Source organism: Eptesicus fuscus, chromosome 2, assembly GCF_027574615.1.
Source record: "Eptesicus fuscus isolate TK198812 chromosome 2, DD_ASM_mEF_20220401, whole genome shotgun sequence".
In the NCBI taxonomy this organism is placed as follows: Eukaryota; Metazoa; Chordata; class Mammalia; order Chiroptera; family Vespertilionidae; genus Eptesicus; species Eptesicus fuscus.
Window position 1 is genome coordinate 106,956,759 of NC_072474.1, and position 24,382 is coordinate 106,981,140.

The 24,382-nt window shown below is 43.2% G+C and overlaps 1 protein-coding gene across 2 annotated transcripts in view; it reads right to left on the reverse strand.

Annotated features, from left to right (window-relative positions):
• SLIT2 (slit guidance ligand 2) overlaps positions 1-23,148 on the reverse strand; it is a 343,264-nt gene extending 320,116 nt beyond the window's left edge. For both annotated transcript variants that reach the window (XM_008140178.3, XM_008140176.3), the window contains exons 1-4: positions 21,093-23,148; positions 17,490-17,561; positions 16,230-16,301; positions 4,302-4,373 (exon numbers count right to left, since the gene is read on the reverse strand). In XM_008140178.3, coding sequence (XP_008138400.2) covers positions 4,302-4,373; positions 16,230-16,301; positions 17,490-17,561; positions 21,093-21,271 — 395 coding nt within the window. In that variant the 5' untranslated portion in view covers positions 21,272-23,148. The remainder of the gene's footprint in view (positions 1-4,301; positions 4,374-16,229; positions 16,302-17,489; positions 17,562-21,092) is intronic.
• Positions 23,149-24,382: the final 1,234 nt, after the last annotated feature.

The following is a 24,382-nucleotide window of genomic DNA, read 5'->3' on the forward strand; positions in this document are numbered from 1 at the left end:
TGTGACTCACTCCCTGGTAAGTCACCTTTTTAAGGTGACATTTCTCAGGAAGATTGGTATATGCTACTCATATGTATAATTAATTGCTACTCACACATTTCAATCGATCGTAATTGACCATTTCAAAAGCTACTGAAATCTGTCCGTTATCCAGCTCCAGATTGCTCTAAAAATAATTTTCTCCACTCCTTACATTGATAACAAAAACACAACTTCAGTTTTGGAGGAGGAACCAAGGAGACAATGGAGTATCTACATACCTGAAGAAAACTATGTACTGTCTCTTTTAACCTCCAACCCAAGGCCCTCTACTTCCCCTCCACTTACACTTTCCATCTGTCAACAAGTGCTTGTAATTTTATTACACTGTCCTGTAGTTTATGCAGAGTTGGTATTATTTTACAGAGTTCTGTTAATGGACTGGATAAATGGTAATGCTATTTAAACTAGTCTCTTGCTCCAACAAACACAGCTGCAACTGTACTACTATTTCTGAGCAAACATCTTGACCTGAACATGTAGTGCTCTTTCAACCCGTCCAAAGAGAAATTGGAGCAGACAGCAAAGGAAAAGCATATTTGGCCGCTAGCAGCAACCAACCGTGTCGAATCATAATTCATACACAGTGCGCCCTCTCTCCCCTTCAGATTGCACCGAGAGTCCAAAGGCGAGTCTGTGTGCTCTTCACCTGGCATCTCATGTTCAACCAAGAGTCAAATGGTGATTATTCGTTACGAAAGTGCAACGAATACGTGCACACTCAGGGGTGGGGAGAAGTAGGCTTACAGTTGTGAGTATGAGAAACAGGGTTTATCCTTGCATTCTTATTTATTAATTAATTATTGCATTATTTATTATCATTTGCCTATTTTGCCCACCTTTGTCATTTCCAGTACATCAGACTAGCTTTACTCTAAGCAAACAATGATAAAAATCAAACATCAGTGTATGAACAATATAGTAAGCCGGTAAACATTTTCATTGCTTATTTATCCTGTAAAATTGTACTAAATAAGGGTTAAAGATACAGTAGGTTTGGAAAAAGGGAGGTGTTAATTAGCATTATGCAACAATTCATAACGAGAAAATAAATTCTAAGTGTGTTTCTTTCGTGAATTCTAGATGTGTATGCCTTTATTACATTACATAATAGGGAAACTATGGAATGATTAATATGCACATGCGATAACCAGTCAAATAATTTCCCTGTCCCCAAATATTTTCCCTGTTATTTGTCAAAAATCCTACACCCTTTGCTCTCTGGCTGTGAAGGGAAGCTACATTTTTAAATGAGCATTTTCAAGGAGCTTTGTATGCAGATGTGTGCCCATTTTCCCACATGTTAGAACATTTGTTTAGGGTGAGCTAGGAGGCACCTGTATAACCTGAAGGAAATGAGAACTTACACCCTTCCTCTTGGAAATTGCACTAACCAGGCAGTCTGCTACCCAAGCTTTTGTTCCTTTATTTATTAACAATTCTTCAGGGTGGCTGTTTCATTTAACTAGTGGTCCCCATCATAAACAACTGGCCTCATGTAGCTTGTGAGTGATCCTCTCAAGAGAAAGATCACTGGCTGCTAACAATGCACTAAATGGAATCCAAGTGAGACAACAGCACCTCAGCTCAAAAGAAGATTCCTGATGTGAAGATGCTGAAAAACGTGACACCTCCAAGTTTCTAAGTGTATGCAGTGTCTGTGTCAGGTGTCAACCCCCAAGGGATTGTAAACATTGAGCCATCCAGGGCTAACTTCAGGAATATCAAAGCAGTCAAGTCCCACTTGCAACCAGTCCCACCTAAAAAACAGAACTTCACTTTCCCTCACTCCCCAGGGGAGAACTTGAAGCTATACAGGAACATCACAGCTCTGACTCATTGCCTGGTTAACCATTTCCCATTTTTAAAACACTTTTAAATAACTGAAAATTCTTGCCTTATAGTTTTATGGGTTCTCTTTCTTTAATTCACTTCTTTAAGGTTTGAAGTCTCCGTCATTCATAGAGCAGCTTAAGTTACAAAATTATAACAAACCGTAAAAGAAAATCCTCTGTGATATTGTACTATGGGATAGTATAATTTAAAAAAAAAAAAAAAAAAACAAGAAGAAAAGAAAAAAAAGTGATAACTGAATATGGTCAGCTGGTAGAGGACTCTGAACTGGATTATACCACCTGGAATGAAGACTCTTAAAAAATTTAACCCAAGTACTTCTAAAAAAATCAAACTTTCTTGTTTCTCAGAGATAGTGTTAAGTTTCTTCACCTCTTTAGCTTCATAACTTAAACGCTAAATGACAGTCATTCTGTTTAAATTCTATTTTCACAGCTTCTTAGGAAATGGACACTTTCCTAAACAATGTGAATTGTTTCTAGAAGCACACTATTAGCAAACTGGTAGTTTAACAGTGCTCACTGTATACTAGCCTTGAACCCAATGCTTCCAAGTCCCCTCAACCACCCAACATTAAAGCAGAAAGAATACTCTTAAACCCATTTCTATGATCCTTCTTAGAAAGTAAGCACAAGCATTTAAAGACTAGAGGCCCAATGCACGAAATTCATGCACAGGTGCAGTCCCTAGGCCTGGCCGGTGATCGAAGCATGGCACATTTGGTCTCCAGAGGGCAGTTAGTGACTCATATTGGTCTGGCATGGAAGAGCAGGTCCCAGCTGACCTCTGGGCCCTGGGTAGCACCTGGGCCCTGAGGTCCCCATGCGCCCACTTCTGTCTGAGTCACAGCGCCCAAGTCCCCCTGCAGAGATGCAGTGAGCATGGCCAGATGCTGGGAGCCTCTGGGCTGCCCAGGAGCATAACACAGAAGCCAGGAGGGCAGCATGCTCTCTCCTGGCCAACACCCACCATATTCCACGCCACCCCCTGGTGGTCAGCGCACGTCATAGCGAGTGGTCGAACTCCTGGTCTCCCAGTCGAACTATGGTTGAACAACTGCCCGAGGGGACAATTTGCATATTAGGCTTTTATTATTTAGTATAAGGATCAATTTATATACATACATAGAATCTTTAAGCTTACATCCTATTTCCTGGGTAAAACTAGTCCAGAGAGAATTATTGTTTAAAAAGGCAGCCTCTGGGTTTCTTTCTTTGATTTTTTTTTATTTTTAATTTACTTAAAGAGAGCCAATTAACCAGCAGGGAACCAAAACCAAGAACTACTGCTAGGTGATGGGCTCTCCTGGCAGGTACAGTATCAGGAAAGGCAGACTCTAGAGGAAGAAAAGGTGTGTTGTCAGCTGGCCACACCTTAGCGGCTGGGGAGGTTCTCTCTATAGTGAGCTGAGGTATCAGGAGGTCCCCACAGAGATCCTGGCTCCCATGGGGGCAGGGCTGTGGAAGGACAGTCTTCCCTCTTCTGGAATTGACAACAATCCTGAATTTGTAGGCTGCGGAGCCTTGGCCACAGAATCAAGTTCAGAAGAGAGCAATCTGCTCACTTTCCCTACACACACAACCAAATGAGACTTCCCACCACCCAGGTGGGGGCCATCCTGAGCAGTGTACTCTATACAGCCCAACAGTTTTTCCACAACATCCGTGAACATCAGTAATCGTGGCGATGTATTTTCCCAACACCGTAGCTTATCGCCCATCTGCATGAAATCACTCCCATGGCTGAAAATCTAATTGTAAAAGCTTTCAAAAGTGTGTTTTCACTATTCCATGTTAGGTCAGCGAACAAGCATTTCAGGGAGGAAAAACTGATCCTGCCTAATACGCACATTACACCCCTTCCCAAGTACTTCAATGACGTACTTGATATGAAACCCTTCGTCAGTCAGATTGTGAAGTTTGGAATTCTGGCCTTAAAAGGAACATATAGGAAGAAATGTTCAGTCCTTTTTAAATATCTTATCATAACATTTCCAGACTAATAGCTAGAGAAACAATGTTTAAAAAGCTAACATTCAGAACCCCACCTTGATAAGGAAATGAGGCCAACTTCCCCCGAAGAGGAAGTGTGGTGGCATTTTTCCCTTCAGAACTGAATCAAGTGTCCAAAGAGAAGTTAGGTAAATCTCCTCCCCAGCATCACGTGAGCAAACCAGAACGATGCAGTCACAACAACACATCCATAAACAAGTCCACACTAAGCAAACAAAACCACTGGAATCACTGGAAAACCAACCTTAAATTTCCATTGAAAACGAAGGCAAGCTCTTAATCCATGAACCTGGTGATGAATACATTACAGGAAAGCACATGGAAACAAATCCGAAGTACATTTCATAAAACACAAGGTGCTACCCAAAGCAATGGCAACCGCTTCGGTCTACTTACAGCCTGTAGAGCTTCGAAGTCCCAAGAAACAGCAACTCAGGAAACAGCTGAAGGTGATTTCTGTTTAAACGCCTTTTGAGGAAGAAAAAGGAAAAAAGCGTATGTTATGCAGAAAATACCCAACAAGGAGACTTTGATTTGGTAGTGTCATGCCTCGTCCTGTTTTGCGGGAGAGAAAGAAATGACATTCAAGAGAATCCAAGCATTGCAAATCAAAAGTTGGCTACACCTATTGTTATATGAGTCTTTAAGGCAATTTTCCATGATGCTTACTCAGATCATGATTACTGGGGCTACACTACATCCCGTGCAATATCAGTCAACCGGAATATACACAATGAGAAAGGATTTGGCTCAGACTCTGGTGGCTAGGTAAGGAGAGAGTTCAACCTTCAGCAGCAATATCACAGTAAGTGGCACCCTAAAATAATTTATATTCTGTCCCAAAAGGCCTATGTTATCAGCCAAAGCACTGTGGGGAGATGAAACTTTCAATTTTGTTAGCTTTTCATTTAGTTCAGGGGTGGGGAACCTTTTTTCTGCCAAGGGCCATTGGGTCTTTATGACACCATTCGCAGGCCATTCAAAATTATCAAGTTAAAAATTAGCCTGCTGTATTTGGTCAAATATTTAATTAACTCACCCCTAATGCCTTGACAGAGCCAAAACCAAAGGACACTGCAGGGCCCTCTATGGCTGGTGGGCCAGATGGTCCTCACCCCTGACTTAGTCGCAGGAAGAAATGTGTGCGAAAGTGTCAGTGTGATAGGCAAAATCAGAGGAAAACCAAAAAGTGCAAACCTGGACTTGACCCTTGACTGAATTTGATACTGATGTATTACTAATTGGTGTCCCAAATGCTTAAATTGTGTTTTTTTAAGTGGTTAGCTAATATTGTGATGATTTAAATGTTTTAGCAAAGAATTAGATTGCAACTCTAATTTAAGTCTCAATGCTATGTAACCAAGTTTTGTGTTTTTTTTAAATCATACACTCTCGCTAAAGAGTGGGCCAATTCTGACCTAGATGGGTGAATACCCCAACCTCATTCATGTCAGGTGTACAATTTAACATTTCAATAAAAATGAATTTGTATCACTTTGTTTTTCCCAAATTTGAATAAAATGATGAAAAGCTGATGCAAAGTTCACACTTAAATGACATACAGGCTGCTATATAGCACTAGAAACGGGTAAGAAGTTCCAAAAACGAATGTCACACTGAAGAAATTGGAGGTATTTCGTAAGTCTTAAAGATAAATGTTCAGGGGACAGCAAAGAAAGGCATATCAATAGATGGTGACATATTTAAATGGTCACCCGTGGTGTAAGCAGACTTACATGTTTGGTCTCCAGAGGGCAGACATGGCCAAAGGATTGTAACTCTTAAGAAAGTAGATCATGGGAAAGACCATCCTAGGAATCACAGATATTAAGAAATGGGATGATCTGCCTTTAAGACTCCCAACCTCATGTCCCACATTCATTCAGAGGCTTCCCGATTTCTTTTTTCCCCTGCGAAGGGTGTAGTGACATGAACTCCTGCACGAGGTGAGAAGTTGGGCCGGGTGGAGTTTGGAACTTCCTCCAGCTCTCCACTGCCATGAGGCTGCAATGGCAACCACAGCTTTCGTTCGTGACTCATATTGTGGAGAAGTTGGTCATCTCCGGAAACACTCTCAGCACTTAATAAAATACATACTCATAAAAAACATGCCAAGACAAACAGGGGGAAATAGTAAGATTAGTGCTGAAAGGATACACTTATTCCCCACTTCCACTGATTGTTATGAATAAAGCACATAACAAGGTTAATGCTAAAGTGCAACAAAAGCTTCTATTTATTTTTATTTGCTGAGCCTGATTCTGAGGAAGGAATGCTCTCAGAGTCTACTACTATAAGATTGTCATAAAATATTATTTACTTATGACTTTTTAAAAAATATATTTTATTGATTTTTTTTTACAGAGAGGAAGGGAGAGCGATAGAGATTTAGAAACATCAATGAGAGAGAAACATCCATCAGCTGCCTCCTGCACACTCCCTACTGGGGATGTGCCTGCAACCAAGGTACATGCCCTTGATTGAAATCGAACCTGGGACCCTTGAGTCCGCAGGCCAACACTACATCCACTGAGCCAAACCAGTTAAGGCATGGCTTGTTATTTTTTTAAAGTGAGTTACAAATATTCACAAGATTAGTAATGAGAATTTTTCTAGGGAGGCAACCAGTCTTGGAAAGACGCCCATTGTTCAAGAGCCGGCCCTGATTTCTAAAGGACAGAGATGGGCTCTCATCACCTGAACCAAACCATCGGACTAACGAACCTCATCAATGATTCTCCAGCCACTCTAAGCCCACTCTTTCAAGCCCTGTCCCTGCAGTGGCTACTCTCTGTATGGACGGCCTTCCCTGTTCTCCAAACGGCACTTTCTGACATCCTCTGTGAAACTCCCCTGCTTCCTCCAGTAGTTAGCTCCTTCCTTTGCTGCAACCCCACGTCCTCACAGCATTTGATAAGGAAGAGTCAGTCATGCTGCATTACAGGTACTCACTCCCACTAGTCTGTGGCTCTTCACGTATAAAGATGGCACCTTTGTATTCTCTCCCTTCTTCCCTGACACTCAGTAGGTTCTTAGGAATGAGAACAGACTGCTCTTTTTGCATTGTGATAGAATCCAGCAAAGCCCTGGCATACGTATTTCAAATTTGGCCAACTTTCCTCTGGCCTGATCCCTGAGGTACATGCTTTCCAACGGACCTACCCACCACCGCACCTGCTTTCATGTGCCCTATGGAGCAATTACCTCCTTTTCCTTCCATCCACCTCCCTCCCCTCTGCCAATCTTAATACCATCTACAAACTGGAAGGAATTAAATGTTCATATATATATATATATATATATATATATATATATATACACACACACACACACACACACACACACACACACACACACACACATATATATATATATTTCAGAGAGGATGGGATACGGGGAGAGAGAGATAGGAACATCAATGACGAGAGAGAATCATTGATCAGCTGCCTCCTGCATGCCCCCTACTGGAGATTGAGCCTGCAACCCGGGCATGTGCCCTGACCAGGACTAGAACCCTGACCTCCTAGTTCATAGGTCCGTGCTCAACCACTGAGCTATACTGGCCAGGCAGGAATTCAATGTTTTTAAAAATTCAGATATATAATGCAGTGATAGCTGCTATTAGATTTTTTATTGATGGGCCTACATCAGTACTGTTTCAGATATTGTGAGAAAGTAGATATTTCAGATGGGGTGCAGTGTCTTCTTCTTAATTTTTGTTTTAACATTTCCAGTGGTTCTTAAGAGCTAACACATCACATGAGCTTACTATGTGATGGTCACAGTTCTGAGAGGTTTACATGAATGATCTCATGCATTCTTCAGGACAGCCCCGTGAGTAGGTGCTCTTGTTACTGCTGTTCTGAGGGAGGCACAGCGCACGGAAAGCAGACCTGGAACTTGAATTCAGGTGAGGCAAGTCCAGAACCTGCACTCTGCATCACTCCTCTCAAAGAGACACAGTCTAAGCATTCCTAAGTAACGACTCAAAATAATAGAAGGCTGAAAGTTTCCTTCTCACCAATCTTTCCTTGGGAAAAACATACCTTATATAGCCCATGTCTTAAATATCAATGAAGGAACCACCTGAAAATAAACCACCAAGTTTTATTTTAAAAAGAAACTGGCTCTGTGTTCAGCCCTATCTTAAGTATCTGTTTAAAACAGCTACAGTTGAGACAAAATGAAAAATATATTTATTTTCTCTGAATTCAAATCATTTATCATCATTCCATGAAATTTATTATGAATGATCTTAATATGTCTAAACCAACCATGCTTACAAGACAAGGTAATATCATACAAAATAGAACAGATAAGTGATGTTGTAACAGGCATAGAAAAGCAGTATGACTATGCTTTCTCCTTTAAAAGAGTATTAAGACACTTCTGGTTCCTGTTCTTCTATTCTTTCTTCCATCAATACTAAGAATAAGTGGAAACACAGACATTAAAATAAAAAGTGACACTATTCCATAAACATCAATCAAGAAAAAATTTATAATCAGAAATTCTGGTGCAATGACAAGAAATTAAATCCTTAAATTGAAGAGGATACTTAAAAAATCCAAAATTACTTTAAAGACTATTAAGGTGCATAACTACTTCTAAAAAGAGCTGGAGTAAAAGTAACCTAGCTTCTTCTAATGCCACAGAAGACTCCCTAGCGGCTTGAAGATGCAGGTGTCATATAATAACTGTAATGTAAATGAGTTAAAGACGTTAAAACCCGACAGTCCCCGAACAGGAAAACAGCACGCAGGGAATTAAGGGTATCTCTGAGGAGGATTTCTAGGAGCCAGCATACATTAGCTCCATGAGCAGACGAGGTGGGTCAGTTACCTATTGTTCCGAGCAACGATACTCAATTGTATCCAAGGAGAGGTGACACAGATTGAGTGACATCCAGCTCTTGTGTCAGTACCAGCCGGATGGAATCGGTCCACAAGATCTCAGGGCTGATTGAGAATCCTCCGGATGGGAATTCATGGCTTCAGAAAGGTGTACAATGAGTCTCTGAGACACTTTTCCATAAGACAAAAATGAGAGGGCTCCCAATAACTGTTTTCTCTGTGCTGTGGGCTGTTTTCGGGTATGCCCTTCAGTGGGGTGAATGATCCGTCTGCATCACACAAAACAGCTGTCCTCTGAAATGCTGATTCTTCACAACCTCGATTTGAAGGGCAGCCTGAGCATTATTGACAAGCATTGCTTCACATTGTCTGTCTGCTGCTCCTGCGATTTGCCCACTGATAGAGGTTACAGTGTCTTATTGTTTCCATGTGCACCTCGATTCAATCAGGATTCGCCACCTTCACCCCAATTCAAAATGTGAAGTGAAAACAGTTTTACCAAAGCCAGTGAAAAATGTATGCCTCATATTTACCCGTAATTGTAAACGTCAGGTGTTTTAGCAGCGTGCCTGGTCTGTAACAAGTACTTGATAAATGCTGCCTTAGGGCGTCTATCATTTGCAGTCTCCTATTTCACATGCATAAATGCCTTCTTCTCAGTTAAATGTTCACTGGTCTTTTCAAAATCTTCACATTGTTTAAAGCAAAGATTTTTAACATTTAGCTCCTATTAGATGAATAATATACAACAATGTATATTTCAACAATGATGTTGATCATTTCATCTTTTATATTTCACTAGAGGCCTGGTGTACGGTGGGGTCCCTCGGCCTGCCTGGCCTGCGGGGATCAGTGGACCTCGGTGTTGGCGCAGCCCAGCCTTACCCACCAGGTCGTCGGGCTCCAGCCCGCTGTCCCTGTGGATCCCACGCAGCACGAAGTAGTGCGTGAAGCAGGCGGCCGCGAGGAGCCTGAGCCTGGGTGCTGCTCCGGCTCATCCAGGCCCCGCTGCGCCTGCCGCGGCTGCTCAGTCTTGCAGGGGGACTGTCCAAGGGAGAGGCTGGTGCTGCCACAGCTGCGCTCACCAGCCATCAGCCCGGCATCTGGCGCTCCAGCTGTGGGAGCGCACTGACCACCAGGGGGCAGCTCCTGTGTTGAGCAGCTGGGCAGCTCCTGCATTGAACATCTGCCCCCTGGTGATCAGTGCAGGTCATAGCTACCGGCCGGTTGGCCGGTCGCTTAGGCTTTTATATATATATAGATGGTAGAGAGATCAAAAGTTATTAGTAAAAATGTTGCTTCCTCTTCACTCCCCTTAGTCCTTGGTATTTATCTGCATATTCAGAGGGATTATAAGAAATACTCTACAATGAAACTTGAGGGGGGTTTTGTACTTTCTTCACAACTCTTCTAATCATATGCCATATGATAAAAGAGTCAGAACGAAAACAATAGTTAATATGAATGTTCAAAAGTCAAATTAATTATATTTCCTTTTTTTTTAGATTTGTACTATAAAATAATTCTTAAACTGAGCTTTGGAAAAAAATAGGAAATTCTGAACTACATAAAGAAACACATAACCGTTAAAGTGCTGAGCATGTTGTAAAACTATGTACATTATCTTACTTAAATCACATACCACACCATTATGAGATGTAATAATCATCTCTGTCCTCAAGGTGAGGGAACTAAAGTTTTCAAAGATAAAGCAATTTGATCAAGATCTCACAGTGGAATTGAAACCAAGGGTTTCCGATGTTACTCCTATCTATTCATTCTGATTTTAAAAGGAGGGAGAAGAGTTTGTATCGGCTTAAAAAGCACAGTCAACAGTACAACCAATGAGGATTTGACACGTTCCATAGGACACTAGGCAACTGCGGATAGAAAGGCCAGATGCCTCAGCAGACCTAGGCAGTAGCTCATGGCTGGGCAACACCCACTGACCAGAGTGGATGGACCCTGAAAAGCGGATAATCACATACTTTTTTTGCAAATATTATCTTAAAGCAATGTTCCAGTTTTATTAATACCAAACCTGCCCTGTTGTTCCCACACTCTCATTCTGACCAATATTCCTTCCCGACCAGCAGTAAAAAATTGCTCTGGGGGAAAAAAAGAGAGAGAGAAAGAGAGAGAGAGAGAGAGAGAGAGAGAGAGAGCCAGCCATGTGAAGTCTATGCAGGCAAGCCTCTCACTCCATGTAAAATTGGGAAATTCAGTCTAGAAGGCATACTTCAAGCAGAAAGGTATCCAACAGGAATGAAAGACAATTCAATGTAAAATATTTGACCTTCACTGCTTCCACACATACATTGTAACAGTGCAAAGTAAACAGCTCGTTTCGGGAGCGGTATAAAAGACACAGCATGCAGCAAACACTGTCACAAAGGATGAGCCCCAAACAGATGTGGGAAAAATACACAGCCCGCGGCTTCAGCATTTATAACACGGCTCCCGAAGAGCAAACAGGCCTTCTCGCCGCCGCTCAACGTCAAGGCCCATAAAAACGGTGCATGAGAAACGCGGTCGGATGGGCTCAGTGTTCGGCTGCACTTCTACCACTGCACGGGCAGTAAAGCCTTATGACACCCTGGTCCGTAAATGTCATGTGAAAGAGTTCAATACCACTTATGTACAGGTGCGAATTGACATTTCATCGATATCACAGATGAAGCGATCTACTCGATCCTTGAGCATTTTTATATGATGCAGTGTACATACGCTGCCCCAGTGACTAAGGTGTGATATGTTCTTCAAAGAGCCTTTCCCAAGAAAATCACTGCACTGCTTTTAAACTCGAGTGTAAAGTTGCCAGAGAACAATTCTTCTGAGATGAGCTTGTGTTCTCTTCCAAGGAGATTAGCATGTGAGTCTGCCCTCACGTTAAGAAAAGGAATGTGTTGCCCATATACTGGAGGATTAGTCAGAAGAGGGACTTCCTACCCCTCCCTGGTGAACAAGGGGTAAGGGGTGCTCTCCTTCAGACCTGCTCCTCAGCCTTTTCTCTACCTGAACTCATGTGTAACGACCTGTGACAAAACCTCAGCCTCCTCAGCCTCACACCGGCTGCCACAGGCTTACATATAAACGGTATGTGCACGCAGAAAAACTAATGCAGGGCCACCTTAAAAAATAATAAATGTGCCTTTGAGGTATCCTTTCAGGACAGTGTAGTGTTGAGGCATATTTAGGCTCTGCTAAACCGGGATTTAGACATTTGTGAATTAAGATGAGTACATTTATATCATCTTGGTAGAAACTTTAAAATAGTAAGGGAACAGGTTTATTTCCCAGGATTCCTTAGATGGCTTTACTATCATATTTTCAGGACTCATGACCAAGTTAGTAGGAAAATTGCAATTCGCATCCAAAGCGTCGAAAACTTGGAGAGTTTAAAGCAATCCTGGTTGTAAAAGCACACGTTCACACAGTACTGGGAAGAAAAAAAGAGCAGTCCTAGCCCTTGCCTTCTTCATTTCTGCAATTTCCTTATTGTGAGGGTATAAACTGAGGGTCAAGTTAATGAAAAGCCCAATGTTCAAGGTTTTCTATGGTATGTGAATGCTGTCATTAACATAATCTAGGCCTGTAAGTATTTCATTTTGCATTGAAGCATTTCATTGTAAGTAGGATAAAATGTCCTAATATTTTTTGACAACTTTAAAATTTTTCAAAGACCTTTTCACACTCTTGCATTTGTGTTATTAAGAAACTTGCAAAAGCAGATGAATCTCACTAGGGAAACACGGAAGTGGCCTGGGTCTCATTAAAAAGCCTAAACTACAACTTTGATGACTAGCATAATCCCATAAATTGTAAGTGAACAACAAATCTTTAGCCCAGCACACAAAAGTCCTGGGTCCCAAAGTGATTGTTTTGACCCTCTAAGACATTATGCACCAGCCAAGAAATACCTAGAACTGGCAGTTCAGCATGTAGACTTTATTGCAGATACATGCAGGTATCTTCTGCGAAGTATTAAAAAAAAAAGTATATTTCCTAAAAGTTTCAGTTCTTTACTGTAGCTTATTTGTAGTTTGTTTTCCTTAATTAATTTCTATTGCACTTAATTAGTAACTAGTCATGTAAGTGCACTGGATTTCATTTGAACATTTTGATGAAGCAATAAGACCTGCTAATAGAATCTACCTGGGGCACCTTCTCGAGGCTTCATTTTCCTCCCAGATGTGCAGGTACTACTGTCAGCACAGAGCATACATGAAAAGGTGCCGCTGCCCACATCAGCTCTGGGAGAACAGTAAGAAACTGTCTATACCGAAGTAACGTGTGCTCATGCTGTGTAAGGCTGAATAAAATTTATTCCTTTTACAATGATTCATAAGCATATTCTGATGATGATCATACCAGCTGATGTTGTTTTCTACACAATATAAAGAAGTGAGAAGAGAGAGGGAGGGGGTAGATTTTAATATCTATCTACTTGAGATTTTCACTAATAACCTTACATGTCATTGATTCTTTTAGGTGGGAAAAAAATCCCTCTCTTCTAACGATAATGCTTTGACTTACAAATAATGACTTGCTCATTCTATGATACAATTTATTTCAACTTAACAACATGACCCTGTTTCCTATAGATTAAAAGTTGAATTTCTAAGAAGGCACAAATATTATTTTCTGTTTTCAGATTTGTCTTCTCTCTGTAGATATAAAACTCTATAAACATGAAATAAAATGGAAAAAAGCTTATAGTTTTAAAATACTCACAAACATCATTTGGAATTGCTTTGATTTTACCATTTTAAAATGAAAAAAAATCACTTAAAACCATAAATTGCATACAAATAAAATTAATTTTATTTATTTATTTCTTCTCACAAGAATGAAAATTAAGTTACTATAAATATTGTATGAATGGCATTTACAACATAAATTTGCAATTATACACCTTTTCATAATCTGGACTTTCAATTAAAAATTCACATCTAAATTGCTAAAAAACATGTAGGCTCATACAACATATAATTAGTTAAAAGTTAACTCATTGATTATTTCCTTTCTCTTACATTGTCTCTTGGAGCTTTAAAAAAAAAAAAGGCAATTTCTGTGATGTTAATGATACCACCAACTAAAATAAGGATATATACCACAGGCCATAGAAATTTTATTATAGAACTCCCTGGATAGCTTTTATTTATTTTTACTTTTTAATATAATATACTAAAAAAGTTTAAAATAGTTTGCTGCACAATAACTGGAATGCATGCATTCTTAAACAAAACTGCCTCTGCATTTAATGTATTTTTAGAAATAAATATTTGAAAAGTGTATCCACAATGTTCCTAAGAAATGGTTTTGAATTCCTGAGTCCCAAGGAGATGAATTGGCTGTCAGATAACAATGTGCTTCCATCAGATGGACTTGGCAGTTGTAAACAAAAGGAATTTTCTCAGCTTTTCCTCACAAATATGAAATATTTGCTCTCGGCCAACAGCTGGGTGATTTAAAGAAGTCCTGCATATATATTAGTTTTCATTCAAAATTACAAATCCTCCTCCCACTCTGCAACATCTGATCACATCTTAGTAGAACAGAAAATTGTTCCGCGATGAAGTGACATTCCCAGGGGAAGTCAAAGTCAAAAACTAGTACCTACTTACAACTCTAATCAAATTTCAGATCATACGGCATCTGGTTAATCATTTTTAAGAAAAGTTAATTTATTCAAGATGAAAGATTAAATGATACCCCGGAGTGGCTTGAAAAATAATGAGAAAGTTTGATATGTTATAATGTTTCTAAAAGTTTGATAGGTTATAATATTTCTGAAAACGTTTACTATACAACCTAAATAGAAACTCCATGAAAAGCCATCAAGTTTCCCACAATAATTTGAAAGTTGTTTAAGAATCAAACATATAGGTTCCCATGTGGTAACTAGTTAAGTCAAGTTATTCATGAAAAAACTGTTAATGTTTAAATGATAATTTAAAATTATGTATTCAACTTACTAAACATTAAAATTATATCGATACTTCTTTTTAAATGAATGAATTAAAAATACCTTTACAAGGTACTTACTAGGTATTAGCTATTCATAAAAGCCTATGATGGAAATCAAAGAATAAATATTTTCAGAGTATGTTTATATATGAAGAATAGGTTATGAACTTACGGACTTTGTCATGAATTTAAACAAATGTTTGCCTTATTTTTATTCCTCTCCCCCAAACCACCTCAAAGTAATGATTTTAAACTTACTTTTAACTCCAGAATAATATTCCCTATATTGTAAGATTCACCATGGATAAAATACTATAGTAAAAATTTTATAGTAAAAGAAATTAGGCATCTCTGTGTTTAATGTACTTGAGGTGATAAACATGTATCCTATATATTTATACATGTCTTAGAAGTTGACAAGCGTTTTTCTATTTAGAGACAATTACACAGAATTAACTTTTGCCCTTAGGTCCAGTGAATGTGAATGTATAATGCCTAAAATTAACTTCATATTTCATTATTTTAAATAAGCATTTTATTTTTACCTAAAGTACCTATTAAAGCAGGCGTGAAAACATTAAAATAATCCTTGCTACTTTTAAAAGAGCTATATTTGCCCTTAAAATGCAAATATACTAACCTTGAATTATCAAGACATATGAGACATGGAATTCATACATCAAATTATAAAGTGTGTAATTTATCCTAATTATTACAGACAGATGTTTTGTCCTTTGTAGATACACACTGTAGATATAATATAATAATGGTACTCATGTAATATATACCAATCCTTAAAATTTTGTGTCTGAAAAAAATATATGTATTTTAAAATCTGAATTCCATTTCCCTTTTTGGGAAAAAAAAAAGAACCATGTTAAAATAACCACTCTTGGAAGACATAATTCTTACTTCCATATCTGTTAATCTTTAAAGGATTTTTCCAACAGAAAAACTTAGAAAGTTAATATAAAATGATGAAATACAATTGTGAATAGAAGTAAGTAACAACATTCACTGTGTTAAATATCACAACGCAAATCTTTATCATTAAGAATTTAAAATAATTCTTCAAGTATCACTGATGACACACAAAGAAACAGCATGGAAATGAAAATACTATTAGCAAAACTTTTCTTTTCCATAATGCACCATAAATGCAAATAAAATGATCACCTTTCTTCCTATAGAAGCAAATAAAACAAACTAGATGAACAATAAGAAAACCATGTACATCTCGAAGTACCGAAGCAGTGGTTATCAAGGAAGTAAATGTTTCAGGAAAGTAAGTCTGTGTTTTTAGCTTTATTTCAAATTAGTCCTATTTATGCACACACAAAAAAAAGTCTTTTTTTAAATGAGTCTGAAAGCCACTTATTCAACCTCTTGTTTCTATAAACTTTCAAAGGCTAAGACATGAAATTAAAGGCAAGACTTTGAAATTCAAGTATTTTTCAAAACACAGTTATGTCGTCATAAGTTTGGAATTGAAAATACTTACAGTCTCTCCAGTTCTTTAAGATCCTGAAATGCTCCTCTTTCAATGGTGCTGATCTTATTCTCCATAAGCTGACTGAAATGCAAAATATAGCAGGAGTCTTAATGTTAGCCCTCGCCATCAGAATAAGTTTCAATTCAGCAAGTGAAATGTGCAACCTCTTTTTCTTTCCCTTTATAAAGTTAAATCTTGCTCTGGTTTGAGATTCAATATCAAATTTAATGATGATATATTTGAGAGAAGTCGGGGAGGAGAAATAGCATCCACATCCCAAAACTTTCAGGAAAAAATCCTAACAGTGACATGAAATTCACTGGTCAAAACTCTGCACCTTAAAATATAGTGTTTTCTGGAAAACAACCCATGGCACTGCAGCTCTGATGGATGTTTTTCGTTAAACCGACTTTCAACTGAGGTCTTAACTAAGAGAATAAATATGTAATAATTCATCATATACATAGTTCAGTTAACTTATGGATATGCATCAGAAATTGGATGCATTAATAATGGTCAAGTGTGTCTTTTAAAAGAACACTGAACACACAATGACCCAAGTATATGTTCACTGTAATGGAAATATTTACAAACCTCAGGGGGAAAGAATTTTACATTATATTGAACCTCAAACGATGTTTCACTCAGAACTAATTTAACTCACTAATTAAAGAAGTAATTCAATTATAACCATTTTATAAAAGCTATAGAGATATAAAATATGAGAATTAAAAATATGACCAGTGTACTTTCATAAAAAAAACATTTCCCATCATATACTCTGTAGAAATCTGGATTGTTTGATTTTAATTTTAGAAATTACATGTGTGTTGCTTGAGAGAAAAGGCTCAACATTTCTATATTAGTAATAAAAATGCAGACCCACTTATATTATTTCTAGTGAATCTGAAATCCTAAAAGTGCATCAAATGTCTCACATTACTTATTCGTATTGTGAAAGTAAGTATTCTACATTTTTATATGGCATTCTAAGGCACTTAGGGTATGGCATTGCAAACACTTGAGGCCATTTCTACAGTACTGTTTCTATGGCCTGCATCCAATCTTAAAATAAAAGCCTACGTTTTGATAAAAGTTGTAGTACAGTGATAAACTAAAAGAAAAGAAAAAAAGAAAAAGAAAACCAAGACCTTTGAAATGTTTATTTTTGTTATTGGGACAGTTTTTACTACTAAGACCAGTAACAATTCAAAATATGCAAGCTTAAAAAAAAAGAAAATTATTCAAAACACAGAAGAACATACTTACAGAACTCTCAGATGTCTAAGACCGGCAAAATCCATTTTGGTAATCCGTGTGATGTTATTTCCATTCAAATCCCTGAGAGAAAACAAAAGAGAAAATGAAAGTTCCACTTTATTTCTATCAATAGCTAGTTAAAAAATAAAAACATAAGCTAAATAAGAACTTGAAGTTAAAGATCAGTTCCAGTGACTAAAGTCGTTTACAAAGTAAAAGAGATAAAGAGGTAACCTTTGTAGGATTTTTTTTTAAATGATTATCAACAAGTTTACAGAGTCCCTACGTGCTGGCATGAGACATGAAAATGGATTATCTTGTCACAAGAAGTGCTCTTCTGTGCATGTATAGGAGTGCTTTCAACTTTCGTTTCTTAGTTTTTGTTTTTGATTTTTTAATCATTTTTTATTTTTAACACCGACATTCAGTGTTACAGTAGTTTCAGGTGTATGCCCCAGTGATTAGACATTGTTTAACTTACTATGTGATCATTCTGGTAAATCTTACACCCACCTGACACCATACACAGTTATTAGAATATTATTGATTCTGCTATGCCTTACAACCTCATATAACCCAGTTGTACTTCTTAATCCCTTCACCTCTTGTCATCCACTCCCCAAGCCTCCTCTCAACTGGCCACCATCAAAATGTTATCTGTATCTATCAGCCTGTTTCTGTTCTGCTTGCTCACTTATTTTGTTTTTTAGATTCAATTGTTGATAGATATGTGTCTACAGCCGTTTTATTGTTCGTATTTTTAATATATTTTTTTCCTTCTTCTTAAAGAGGACCTTTTAACATTTCATGTAATAGTAGCTTGGTGGTGATGAACTCCTTTAGTTTTTTCTTGTCTGGGAATCTATTTATAAGTTCTTCTATTCTAAATGATAGCTTCCCTAACCTGGTGAAGGAAACAGACATACAAATCCAGGAAGTGCAGAGAGGCCCAAACAAGATGAACCCAAAGAGGCCCACACCAAGGCACATCATAATTAAAATGCAAAAGGTTAAAGACAAACAGAGAATCTTAAAAGCAGCGAGAGAAAAGCAGTTAGTTACCTACACAGGAGCTCCCATAAGACTGTCAGCTGATTTCTCAATAGAAACTTTGCAGGACAGGAGGGAGTGGCAAGAAATACTCAGAGTGACAAAAATCAAGGACCTACAATCAAGACTACTCAACTTTCGTTTGTGTAAGGATAGGTATATTAACTTCGCACGAATTCTGCTATTATTGTTAGGCACATCCCAAAAAAGTTCCCTTCGAAAAGTTCAATGAACAATATTCTAATACTGCTCTAGAAGAAATTTTAAATATCCCAAATTCTCTCCTGAGGTGGCAGGGTGGCTAAACTTCCTGAGGCAAAGAAGAAAGTGCCATCAAAAGACCTGCACTTCAAAGACTTGCATTTAAAGGCATTTACCTTCCAACAATTCTGTTTGTAGGAAAACTAAACTCTTCATTTGCAGCTTAGGGAGCTCCCCCCCACACCCCGCCCCCCCATCCTCCCTGTGGCTGTAAAGTGAAAACTACTAGCTGGGGCAATAATGCAAACAGTATTCAGGCCCTGATTTTTTTTGCTCAGATTTCAGCACCAAGTTTCCTTCAAGAGTCACACAACTCCTCTGGCATCTTAGGTCAAGATCTAAACTTGCCCTGGTTCCAATCATGTCAAGTAAAACCAGGCTTCGCTGTGGTTTCAACGTTCTCCTTCGCGGAAGTAAGCTTTCTCTTACCTTGACTGTATAAGATTGTGTTTGAAATCCCTATTTAATGAGGCAATGATAGAACTGCATAAGCCATCACTGAGTAAACTATTTTCTGAAAACTCTATAGATTCCTCATAGGGATTTTTTCCCCCCAAAGACCTGAAACTCACTTGCTATTCTGTCCCTTTTTGTTGAGTAAGACATGTTAATGCTTAAACGTAAAACTGTTCTGAATAACATGACATGCCAAGCGCTGAAACAGAACTCTGCATTGCTTTCGCCCCAGTCCCTTCTCCACGCTGAGCAAAGTACCATCAAGTTGTTCCTACAATTATTGGGGTCTTCACTGACTATAGTTGACACAATACAACTCCCTACTCCCAACCCTGGACAAACGTGGTGGGTCACATTTTAATAAGACACCCTTAATAAGGCCCCTACTTGCCCAGCGCTGAGGGAAGGAGTGAGGCTGGGATGGGGGAGCCATTTGCAAAGAATCAAGGGCTCAACGCTGGCCTTTAAACGATGGGCCAGGCAAGTGGGTTAGATCTAAGTTCAATGTGGCTGAAGGGCTGAGTGAGGGCCCTGCTAGTGGAGACGTGCAGATTGGAGCAAGTCCTCTCTGCAGCGTGCAAGCCTCAGATCCTGGGGCGCAGAGGCCTGGAAGCTAAGTCAGGAGCCCTGGCCCTGGCTGTCCTTGTCCCGCACCCACCCTGACCACCGGGCCCACGCGCAATGGCGAGTGGAGTGCGCCCAGGGAGCTTGGGCAGCGCCCAGCACTGCCCAGTGTGATCACAAAGGGAACGGCCTCCGTGCTCCGCTTCCCTGAACTCAAGAAGTGCCCCGCAAGGAGCGCGTGGGCCGGCCATCAGCACCGGCACCGCGATTACTTCTTCATTAGAGACTCGCAGAGACAGGGAGGCGGGGATGTCTGCGGGCAGTGGAGCGCGAAGAGGGGAAGGCCCGGGGGGGAGCTGCTGCCAGAGGAAGGGACACAGAAACTGCCAGAAAGGTGGACGGGAGCACTAGGGCCCCGCAGAAAGGGCTGGAGGGGGCAGCCAAGGGCTGCAAAGTCGCTCAACAGTCAGACCTGTCTGGGCTGGGGCTGCTTGGAGAGGCAGACCTAACTTCGCCCAAGGATGGGAAGTGGACCGCTCCTGCAGTCGCCTTTGGGACAGGTCCTCAGGGCCCGCCACAGCCTGCTATTCCCCAGAGAAGTGTGTGGGGGGGGGGGGGGGCGGGAAACAGTACGGGGATTCGCGCTTGGCCACAGCTTCACGGGGCATCCTTCCCTCCATGACTCTTGGGGTGGATCCAGACGCCTTAGGACCCCTTCTCCCCTCCCTGCGGACCCAGGAGGGCTACACAAAGCCAGGGAGTGGAGGTTTCTTCTTTTGAGTCCCCCCCCCCCCCCCCCCCCCCCCCCCCGCCAGTCCCTGCGCCACCCCGCGGCGACCAGAGTGGGGACTCGGCCTGGAAACTGCCCCGCGAGTCTTGGCAACGCCAGGTGACTCTGTCGACTGAGTCTGGGGAGCGAAGTCCCGTCTTCCCTGCCCCGAGCATCCGCGATTACTTGTCCTCCATCTATCTCCCTGCCGCCCCAGCCCAGAGAACTGGACCGCGCAGGACTGCGTGTGTCAGGACAAGAGGGGGAAGAAGGGACCCAGTGCAGCTGCCAACAGTCCCGCCCCTCGTGGGGCAGTGGCCCCTCCTTGGGCAGCGCCCCCCCCTGTCCTTCGCCCTCCCAAAGACTCCAACCTCAGGAAGCGCGTGCAGAAGAGCTAGTGAGGGCTGCCCCAGGCACAGGGACCGGGCCGCTGGGTCCCTCCAGTCTCCACGCTTGAGGCGCAGGACCCGGACGGGGCCGGGGAGGGGGGGCGGAGAGGAGCCCATACTCACAGCCTCTCGGTGTTGCGGGGGATGTTCCTGGGCACGCCGCGCAGCGCCAATCCGTGACAGTCCACTGTGCTGCCCGAGCAGGAGCACTGCGCCGGACACGCTTGAGACGCCACCTCTTTTAGGATCGCCAGCACCAAGCCCAGAGCCAGGGACAGCGTCTGCCCGCCGCCGCCGCGCATCTTCCCCCGCCGCCGCCGCCTCGCTCGCCAGTGCCGGTGGTTTCTTTACTGCAAGCGGCTGGGCGCGCCAAACGCGCTTGGGGCTGAGGCCCAGGGTCTGGCGCAGAGCTAGCAACCCAGAGTGTCCGGGTAAACGTGCACGAAATGTGATGGAAGTAACAGTTCTAATATTCAAGGTAGACGAGCTGACACAGGTACACGCCTCCCACCTCCCCTCCGCCCTACTCCCTCCGGCAGGGCGGGCGCTCCTTGGACAACTTTAGGTCCTGAAGATGAATTGGTCTGGCTAAGGCTGTTCGAAGACCCCAGAGAAGCCGGGGGTGGGGGGAGATCACGAGTCGCAAAGGCCAACTTGGTGGCAAAGAACGGGGCTCTCAATAGCAGCGAAGAGGCAAGCGCCAGTGGCGCGGGGGAACGGGCCTGCTCGGATTCCACCACCTTCTCTGCGAATCCGATTCCAGCGGGGAGGCTAGGAGGCAGAAGAGGGAGGCTCAATGGGAACGTTGTCCTTGACGAAAGTGGGCTCTCTGAAGCTAGAAGGCGCAGGCGCCCCGTGGGCCAGGAGCCGTGCGTGCAGGGCGACCGGGCATGGCGCGCTGGGGCGCACGGGGAGGCGCACAGCCCGCGGGCGCGGGGAGCTGCTCCGGGCGACCAGCGCGGCTCACTCCCGCGGCTTCCCCGGACCCGCGGCTCCTCGGCAGCAGGGACTGGTCCTCACCGTCTCCCGACAGCCAACGCTCAGGGCGGTTTGCAAACACACATGCACTTCGCGGAAGGATGCCTCCGCAATCCCGCCTCCCGCCTGGCGTCCTAGGCGGTGCTTTGCACTTGGGCCTGCCCTGAGGTCAAACAGAAAAGACAAAAGGGCAATGGGGCGGCCGCAGCCGGCGGTAATATCCACTAGTCACGACCCTGGCGGAGGAAATCCAAGAGGCCAAGTTGAGCTCCTAAAGAGGACCGCTGGCGGGCCAGCCGGAAGGAGTGGAAAGGCCAAGGTGGAGGTGTCCGCGTCCTCGGTCCTGCGGGGGGTGTCCTGGGCGGTTGGCGTGGTGGCAGCTGGCCGGTGGGCGCCCAGGAGGCAGCTGAATGGCAGTCCCGCGTGCGCGCCTGTGCCAGCCCCTCTCGCCTCCCGGATACCGCGCAGCTCACGGCAGACACCTGATGGCAAAAGGTGGAAGAAACCAGAGCGGGCTCCTGGGCAGGCGCAGCCCTCCCCCCTCCGCCCCTCGACGGCCGCCCACAAGTGGGTCCTCCTTCTCCAAGTCAGGAACTTTTCCCAGGCTCAGAATCCCGTCCGCCGCGGCCACGGGGGGAGTCCTCCTGCCGCCGCCGTCGCGACGCCCGGCTCCTGGCGCTGCACCTGACTCGGCGGCCGCAGTCCCGTCCGGGGCAGCCCGTCTCCCTCCAGCCCCTTCTCCTCTCCCGGCGGCTTCGGCTCGTCCTTCTCTGGGATGGGAAGTGGGGGGCGAGGGAAGGCGGCGACCAGGAGCGAGGACTCGGTGGCTCCGCTGACTCGGGAGCTCCTGGGCAAGTGTCTAAACAATAGGATGGACGCGGCAGTCCAGTCTGCTCCGGCTGCGGGAAGGTGGAGTGCGGTGGCGCCCGGAGTGGTTCACTTGGGCTGCCTGGCGCTGAGCACGGCCGAACAAAAAGCCGGCCGGCGCCTCCGGAGCGGCTGCTGGGTCCCGGACGCTCCCCTTTCTCTCAGCGCTCCTGCCGCGCCCCGAAAACTCCGCAGCTCCAGCCTGCGCCCGGGAGCCACGATGCTCCCATCACTCACTGCTGCCTTTTTTTTTTTTTTTTTTTTAAATCACCGTCTGTGGCAGCCCCTGCGGCCGCCGCCGGCACCACCACTGCCTCCACCACCACCACCTTCACCAGCCCGTGCGGTTCGTGCGCGCCCCAAATAAATAACCCCAAGTCAGAAGTTAAACCGGCGCCACCGGCCTTATATACCCAGCCGAGCCCCCACCCTCGGCCCCGCCCCGCGCCGCCGGCCCCGCCCCCTGGCTGCGCGCAGGGAGCCCGCACCTCGGCCCAGAGGTAGGGCCACAGCCCAGCGCCGGGCGGGCGGGGGCGGCTGGCGGGTGGCGCGTTCCCATGCACCACGGCTAGAGCCCTCGCTCCCACGCGCAGCAAAGTTTTCCGGGGGAACCAGGTTCCCGGGCGCCCCCGCCCCCAGGTCCAGGTCCCCAGAGGTGACCCAGGCTCGGAGATGGGGGCTCCCCGTGGGGGAATGGGGAGAGGGCGGCTGGGAAAGCGGCGTCAACAGCGCTGCCAGTCGGCGCTTCTGCTGCAGCTTTGGCCACGCGATCCTAAGGGGGCTGCTCCGTGTTTGCGGCGCAGCAATACAGAGAGAGCATGATTTTAAAAAATTGTTTTTTAAATCCTACCGAAATAGATCTGCCTGCGCTCACAGACACACACACACACACGTGTATTTTGGGGAGCTTAAAAGTTCAGAGTTTTTGCAAGTAAGAAAACGGTGTTTTTCAACCTTCTATCCAGCCTTCCCGTGTCTGAAACACCCCCTTCCGTTTAACCCTTTCCTTATAATCACACACTTGACAATACCATGCTCAGCTGATGTGTTGAATATATAATATGCTCACAAAACTCTAAGGGCTTGAGTATGTGTGTGATTTTAATTACGAGGGAAAAAACAAATTCCTAGCAAGCACATTGTACCAGAGGGAAGTTATGGATATTTTTCCCCACTAGGTCTTGGAAGAGAATTTCCTGGTGTCTTTTTGTCTTTCTAATGGGATGCGTGTCTGGCAACTGCTGCCACCCTCCAACCCCTCCCCCCCACCCCCCACCCCGCCTGCCCCAACTAAACCAATGTCACTATTGGTTTGTTGACATATAAATCCGTCAATAACTTTGCATGAATTTAAATGCCTCACCTAACCCTTCTTTGTCCCATTTCCATCAGGGCTGTCAGGGGAATTTGTGCAAGCCCCCAGCCTAATGCTAATTTCACAGTGTGATAATTATTTGTATAATTATCTGTCACCCATTTGAAAGAAATAGGATCTGTCCAATTTCCCTTTTTATGTCCAACATATAACAATAGCTGGACACATAGTAGGAACTCTGAAACTGACTGAT